The sequence below is a fragment of the Centruroides sculpturatus genome, unplaced genomic scaffold (genome assembly GCF_000671375.1).
Source record: "Centruroides sculpturatus isolate CEXI.00-Female unplaced genomic scaffold, Cexi_2.0 scaffold380, whole genome shotgun sequence".
Lineage (NCBI taxonomy): Eukaryota > Metazoa > Arthropoda > Arachnida > Scorpiones > Buthidae > Centruroides > Centruroides sculpturatus.
In genome coordinates, this window is record NW_019384570.1 from 575,759 (window position 1) to 584,513 (window position 8,755).

The 8,755-nt window shown below is 31.8% G+C and overlaps 1 protein-coding gene across 1 annotated transcript in view; it reads right to left on the reverse strand.

Moving 5' to 3' along the window:
* The window catches only part of LOC111624148 (bromodomain-containing protein 3-like), a 102,455-nt gene that overhangs the window by 46,144 nt on the left and 47,556 nt on the right, over positions 1-8,755 (reverse strand). Inside the window, exon 7 of the mRNA XM_023366943.1 lies at positions 2,227-2,397. Within this exon, the coding sequence (XP_023222711.1) occupies positions 2,227-2,397 (171 nt within the window). The remainder of the gene's footprint in view (positions 1-2,226; positions 2,398-8,755) is intronic.

Genomic DNA, 8,755 nt, shown 5'->3' on the forward strand with positions numbered 1-8,755 from the left:
TGTATTTTAGTGAATAATACGTTAATAAAATATATAGGAAAAAAAAGCATTTTTAATATAACACTGTGACCGTAGGGTCAGCATCTCTTCAATACCAAGTCACATCATTGGTCCAAAGAGATCGTCATCCCTGACGAAATCGGGGAAAGGTCCGAAAGGAGTACTTCATATAAAAAGGACCAGCATGATGAGTAAGATTGTGGAAGTTATGAATTGATTGTGTGCGTGCAACATGTCCACCTCACGCTGAGATCAACTTTGAGAAACTGTACCTGTATGTTTATTTCCTCGCTGACTGAACTTCAGAACATCAACGAACTTCAAGAGAACTACTTTGGAAAATCAAGGATTTGGGAACTTTATTACTTGATCAACAGTATAAGTTAAGGTATTTATTCTGCCCGCGCACTATTGTACGCTCTCTCTCTCTCCGCATAAACTAATTGCAAACTCAATTGTAACTAGAAAACAAATGGGAAAAAGATCAATGCTGAACGCGATTCACGTAACTTATATTTAGCAACATACTAACTTTGTAACCTTGAATTCTGATGTATAACTAACTTAGTTTTAATATAAATAAACGGTTATATGTTTAAAACATCTTTGAGTGCAGTTTCTTCTGTTCTTCTCTCTGTTCACTCCATTCCAGGTCCAAAACTCATACATAACCGCTCGCGTAAACTTGTGGTCTCTGTATCGACATAAGGATACATTGGTGTCATCCTGGCGTGGTATCGAAGAGATACCGACCCTACGGTCACAACACTGTATATATCAAAAGTGGCTAAACCTTGTCACAATAGGAGCCTTATACAATGTATCAGAAATATATGAGAGCTGCATCCTATATTGAATGTTGAAATGTTATTTCATGTAATATATATAGAAGAATAGCACCAAAATTGGACCCCTGCCCTTAATAAGATAGAAATTTGATATTCAGGGGTGACAATAAGGTTCCAGAAGAGCTAGAGTTTGGGCACTGTGCGTATATACTTTTAAACAAATTAGTAAAAAATCTAAAAATTATTTAAAAAATTTTTTTCTATAAAGATTCCACTTCCCAATAAACTTTGTCTTAAAATTTATATTAAAAAATTGTAAAATATAATATGAATTAATTTACTTAATCATATACAAACTACTATCTTGAACAAATTCAAGATTTCAAATAAAGTACAGTGGTACCTCAGTATATGTCTGCTTTAGAATACGTCAAATTCGGAATATGTCCTGTTCGCACAAAACAAATTTTGCTCGGTATACGACTAATCTGAATTATACGCACCATCTATGAACAAGTAACACTATCAGTGTACTAGACCAGACTAGACATTCGCGGTGCCACAGTTTATAACTTTGTTAAATTTCTTCTGATTTTACTTTGTAAGTAAAATTTTACTATTTTTATTAATCATGAATTGCAAAAAGACAAATGAAAAGCAACAGAAAACTAAAAAAATGACTAGAATCACAATGGAACTGAAAAAAGAGATTGTTGAGAAATGTGAAGGTGGCATGCATGTTTGAGATTTAACTGTTGCACGCCATATTCCGAGAACAACGATATAGACAATCGTGAAAAATAAAGACATTATTAAATCTGCTAACATTGCGAAAGGGGTTAAATCAATTTCTAAACAGAGATCGAAGACATTAGATTATGTGAGAAATTGCTTTTGCTTTGGATAACTGAAAAACAGTGTGCTAGAGACAGCGTATCAGAAGCAATTATTTGCAAGAAAGCTAAAAAGATACATGCTAATCTCATGAAAAACCAAGCAGGAACTAGCCAGGAAAGCGAGGTGTTTAAAGCCAACCATTTTTTTTATATGAGAATGGATTAATCATTTTTACATTACTTCTTATGGGAAAGGTTGGTTCGGTATACGTCCTATTTGTTATAAGTCCAAACATCAGGAACGTTTTCTACCTTTTATTTTTTTGCCAGGGTCCTATTCTCTAGACCCCTTTTAGAGAGATTTTGACTGATTGGCTATCAATTATTCCTACTGACTGGAGTTTCATTTTTACGAATTAATCCTTCTCACTTTTTTTACTAGAAAGTCGTGAATTTCTTGCAATATTCCACTAACAGATTAAGATTGTATACTGAGGTTCCACTGTAGTTTGAATGTGTTCTTACAAACATTTTTAGTACAGATTTTAAATCATCATAAATGTGCCTTCCTACTTCAAATATTAAATTGATATATAAATTACCTGTGTATCAGGCAAATCTTTTAAAGGTTTCTTTATTGGTCTACCACTCTCTCTCCTAGTAGAAATTTTTGATAACTTTGCTTCAGAAACTGATGTATTTATCTGATCATATCCTGAATTTGCAGTTGGTGTCGTAGTATCAGCTTTTCTTTTCACACCTCCTCTTCTTGCCTACAGAAAATAATTTCAATGAATAACAACTTTTAAATTTCTATAATGGCATTTCAATTAAAAAAAAAAAAATAGTAATAATAATTAAAATAACCAGTTTATTACTGTCATCAAAAGCAGTCATTACTAATCTGCGATAGTATTATACTGAATTACATTATGACTTACTATTCTGTGTGTTTGTAAGAAACTTATACCAGCTAACTTCCCCAAAGTTTACTTCAATTACTAGAACAACTATTTTAAGACATTGTAAGGAACCACGTCCGAGCATTATTTTTAGTTACTTTTATTTTTGCTTATTATTCTATTTTTGTTTGGGGCTTATGTTTTGTTAGGATTAAGGTTTCCTCACCATTCACCTTAGAAACTTAAAAATAGAAGAGAAACCAACTCATCGACGAGAGAAAAGTGCCATAGTTAAAAATCACGCACACTTGCGCTCCTGAGCGGAGAAAAGTAAGTCCACACCGAGAAAAAGGGGGGGAGACCCCACAAGCACAACTTAGGAAACTTGCTAAACCTTAAAAAAATAAAACATCCTGAAAATTGTCAAAAAGAATAATGTAAAAGGTTAGCGAGTATTATCAGAAAATAGGCTGCCAGACAAACAGAAAAAAGTTTGTTAGCAAATAAGTATGTAAACGAGGGGAGTGATCGCTCTCAGATTTGTGACGTCACTTCACAGTATAAAGACCGAACCTCAAGTGAAGATGGTCGAGGTGAACTTCTGTTAGCAACGAGCGTGGTGAGCTTCATAGCAGCAAAAGAGAGAGGTGTCCGATAGGATAAAGTAGTTCCAAGGCGATTTTGAAGTTATTTGATTTGTGGATTGAAGATTAGAGAAAGTATTGAGAGTTGAGGAAAAAGGTTCCTAGTATATTGAGGTGATGATTAGGATCTTTAATTCATAAGAATTATTGTATATAAGTTAAGTCTTTGATTTTTGTCGAATTCCAAAGGGGAATAGAATTAAGTTAGAAAATAGACTGATTTGAGTTTTGTCGGGTTGATTCTTATTGACTTTCATTGAATAAATTGTTATTTGATTTTTTACAAAATTTTGTATATAGTTATTACTAGAATATTTATTAAATATTGGATTGTTATTGACTAACTTTGTCATTATTTAATTTGGTGCATGCTTAAAGTCCAGGCCTGGCACGTTAACGCGAATCCGTGTAAAGTACCCATTAGGTAACGGCTATTTCTGGCACACAGTCGTGTCGATAATCATTGTACAGGGCAGAAAAATAATATAGTACTTTACAACATCATCATCAAAGGCATAATAATAATGGCTTTTAAGCAGGAAGACATATTTTCTGTTCTCCTCAAATCTTAAAGAAGAGCATATTTCAATTGATGGAAAAATTATTTTTCATAATATTCAAACCTGTAAGAGCATTCTTTTTACAAAGATTTTAATTATCCCATCAGCATGAAATGGTTTGATATAGATTATGGCATCAGGTTAACAACTGCTTAACATCTGAAAGAAACATTCTGACTACTCAATATTCATGAATAGTGTCTTAAATCCTATACACAAGGTTTAAAGACTACTTATTGAGTCTCAATTTTTTTTATGAGTAACAATGTTTATCTTCGTACAATCCAGTTTGCTAAACATTTTTTTATGATATGTTACATTATTATGATTTTTTTAATGATTTTGTTAAAAGCTTTATGTCTATATTTTCCTGTATTAAAAATTCAGATAAAATTGTCAAATTTTATAATTTCTATGTTCATGCAGTCATAATACAGTCATTTGTACTTTAAAAGTACAAATGACTGTATTATGATCTTACAAATTTCAGTTTAATTTTATATTAATAAGAGGTTAAGGTTAGGTTAAGTTATTGACTGGATTATTGCTTATTGTGATAAATTCAGTTGAAGATTGTTTCAATAACAATAAATGGCTAATAAGTAGGGTTACCACATGTTGGGATGCACAATGTAGGACAAATCAACAACCAAAAAACTCTAGTAACAAGTTGCATAACTTTCTTGGCTGTTATTAGATTTTATTTTAATTATTATAAAATGGCAAAAAACATAAGCTTTAAGGTAGTAATGAGTTTTATAAAAAAAAAACTAAATGCTAACAAAAAAGATTACAGTAATACCTCGACTTACGCAAACCCAGAGTTACGCGATTTTCAAATCTCGTTGATTTGTCTTTTGTTTGAGCACTATGCAACTCTTGATTACTCACTCCCCCCACACTATTGTTCAGCTTACATGTTCAGACGTGTCGCGCGGAATCGACACATAGCTACAGTTTATTTTGTGTTATTTATTTCTGTGTTCGTTATATCTACGGAGACTTGAGAGACTCTATGTGGTGATTTCTTGTAACTGTAAACGAATCAAAAGACGAGATAAGATTAACGAGAACATTTATTAGCTTACATACATCCGACTTGGATTTTACACAAATTGGGAAATTATACCCTGACTTACACGGTTATCACTCGGTCCCACCTATCGCGTAAGTTCGGGGTATTACTGTATTAAGTTTGACCTTTCTCAATATATGACACATGACAACCCACCATCACCCTACCCCTCAACCTTTAACCATCAAAATTTAATAGCTTCAATGCCTATTATACTATGTTAACTTTAAATTTCTTTATCTTTACCCCATCCTGAAATATTAAATGAAATCCAATACATGCCAATACACTCACGCTACACACACTACATATCCACGAAAATTTTTCCTGTTGTTTTGACTTTTTTGGGTTCAGGGATCTCAAAATATGGAGATTTCTAAAATTCTCTGAGGGTCAATTTCACACAACTCCAATACTTTTTCTTGTTATGTATATATAATAACCTCTGGGAAAGTAAAAGAAAAAGGGATTAATAAAAGAAAATTAAGTATAATAATAAAATTATAATTTATTTTGGATAAATTTAGGTGACAATTAAAAATAATTTAAAGATTTTTCATCAAAATCATATCTTTTTTCCACATAAGACAAAGCTCTGTTATAAACATTTAAAGATTCATTTTCAAACTTTTGCTTTTCATATAGAAACTTTCATCTTTCCATACGTGAAAAATTTATTCTCAATTCTAGATGTGAGTTGTTGCTTAAAATCTTTTAAAATTGTGTATGAGTTGTTATTGACTTGTATACAATTGATACTAACTATATCCCTTTTTTTTCTAATAATTTTTATATTAAATTTATAAATTTATATTTCAACTAGCAGATGAGCCCAACATTGCTTGGACAAAAAGTAACAATAGTGAAAATTAAGATTATTAGATTATAACCAATCTTACCCGTTTTCACCGAGTGCAAAAATTAGGCCCCCCTCTTTTGAGACTAATTAGAAAATTTTTAGATCTGCTTACCACACCAGGTTAACAATAATTAAGACTCACTACAACCACTAACCGGTGCATAGTACCACAAAGTGATAAATAATAAATGTTTTCGTAACCTCTCCTGGGTTCTTCAGGTTTACTGAATTCAAAAAATATACTGGATCTTTCCAAATCATTCATAAATATAAATTTGAACATAAAATCGAACATTAAGATGAAGCGTTCGAATAAAACGAACTTATGCGCATGTGCTCCTCGTGTCAACTTTATATATGATGAAACACTAAATATCGTTGAGAATTTTTAGAAGGGTTTAAAAATATGTTTGATTTCCTGTGCAAAAAAGCATTTAAAAAAAGTGTACAGTAGACCGAGTTCTTCGGGGTAATCCTTAATCCCCTCTCTCTCCCCCACAGTGGGAATTTCGACAGATTCCTTCTTATTTTTGTTTTAAATTCCCTGACCAACTTTGTACAAATTCCCTGACCCTCACATCCCTTACAGTATGGCACATTAACAAAACGAACATTAATTGACTTACTATGCACATATGCTAGTGTTTCTCCAACTTTTTAACTGGTTATTTTTCTAATTGACAGTCATATAGCTTTTATAATCAATGAATTAGTAAAATTAAAAATAAAATACGAAAGACCAAATTATGGCATGTCTCCTCTACACAAAACTGAAATGTTTTATTATATAATAATTTATCCTGTTATTAACTCATAACTGTAAAACTTCATGACTTTGAAAAAAAGAAAAAANCTATACTCATTGTTTTGCGCAAACGGAACTTATTGTTTCTTCATTGGTACCATCATATGGCTACTCTAATTATAATTTGGTACGGAGCATATAGAGAAATAACTTTTGGGTATTTAATTTGTTATGTTAACCTTATCGTTCATTCTCTTATGTATAGTTATTTTACTTTAAAAGCTATGAATGTAAAAATGCCTAAAAAACTCGCCATGTTTATAACAACAATTCAAATATTTCAAATGACGTATGCAGTTTTAATAGCTTGTTGGGTGTATTGGTTAATAATTAATAATTACGAATGTGATGTATCGAAAGAAGCGTTGGATAATGTTTTCTTACTTGTTTCGTCTTATTTGATTTTGTTCTGTAAATTGTTCTATGATTCATATATAAAAGGTTATTCGAGAAAGAAAAAAAACAATTAATATTGTTGTATGCTTGTATATTTTGTGCGCTATAATTTTGGGGAAAATTTTGTGTATGTTTTGGTGAAATTTTGTATCCTGAAAATATTCTGCACTCCCTTTTCATAAGTTGCATTATACCACAATACTTCTTGCTGCCTGCAGACAGCTACACTTGGTCAGTCATTCATAAATATAAATTTGAACATTAAGACAAAGCGTTCGAATAAAACAAACTTATGCGCATGTGCTCTCTGTGTCAACTTTATATATGAATTTTGACAATTTTTAACAAATTCCCTGAATTTCCATGACTTTTTCAGAACACTCATGTAAATCCCTGACTTTCCAGATGCATAGGAACTCTGTATTCACCATGGATTTCTTTTAGAATAGAAAACAGTAAATAAGGAAAATTATCTGAGGCAACAAAATGTCTTTGTGAAATCATAAAAAAAAAAACCATTGTCATGATGGTATTCTCTCCAAGCAGTCGAAGAGAAGACCATTGTAACAAATCTCCTGCTCACACATCACTGTTGATAAAAGAGTTTTTAGCCAAGAACTCAATGCCACTCGTTCTCCAATCTCCAATTCACTGGACTAAGTCCCCAAATACTTTTTATTTCCCAAATTAAAATTCACTCTCAAAAGTTGTTTTGAATTTACTGATACCATTAAGAAAAATTCATCAGCAGAGCAGAGCATTATCCCAAAAGAAACATGTCACAGAGCATTCCTTTCATAGCAGAAATACTGAATTCAGTGCATAGAATCAAACTTCTTCAACAAGATTGACTAGCTTCTATGTAAATAGGTAAACATAAACTTTTTTCGTAAATTTTGCAAACTTTCCAGACAGACCTTGCGTGCATGTGAGTATGTGCATGCGTGCGTGCAATGATCTATCTAAACCAGAACCTGAATAATATGGAATCTTATCCATGGCAGAAATTTTTCTTAATCCTATGTAATTCCAGTTTGAACAGGTATGTAGTAATAAAATTATGAAATAAAAAAATTTATTGAGTTACCTACTTATATACCTGATATACACATTTATTTACAACAAAATCATACAATTTATTAACAAGAAAAACATTACACACTTTTCCAACAAGATAATGTTTTAATTCAAACATCAGAGAATATTTTTGGCCTTTTTTAGGGTCGTTGTTTGAATTAAAACATTATCTTGTTGGAAAAGTGTGTAAGGTTTATTTTTTTAATATGTGCTGTTCCAGCTTTGAAAGTTTTGTCAAAGTATTTATATTTTAAGTTTAGATATGGTAATTGTTAACTGACTGTCTACCTGACTACTGACTGCACACTTAATGCTTTAAAATATGTTAGGATATAACCAAACTGATACTGAGTTTTACTTATAATACAAAAAAGCTTGCCATCCATTTTTCTCATATAAACTAGTACAGTAGAGCCTCGAAAACTCGGCACTCAATAACCTGGCACTCCGGATAACTCGGCCACACACTGGCAGGGCAAAAAAATCCTTAGTTAATTAATTTTCATTATAGACAGCTTTATGCCTCAAAGTATTTTTCTGAGGTCTGTCTTATCAAGTAAATTACTGTACACAGTGTATTCATTAATTTTCATTTAATAAAGGCTCTATGCCTTCATAAAGGATGTACTTTTCCTTTGTTTAAGGGTATTTGAGCAGTTTATTCTCTGTTGTATTCTCAAGCAAACAATACATACAAGTACAATACAATATTTTCTGAGGAAACACGCATACTTATCCTTTTTTAACCCCATTCCCGATAACCCGGCATTTTCACAAACTCGGCCACCCTTCGGTCCACATTAGGCCGAGTTT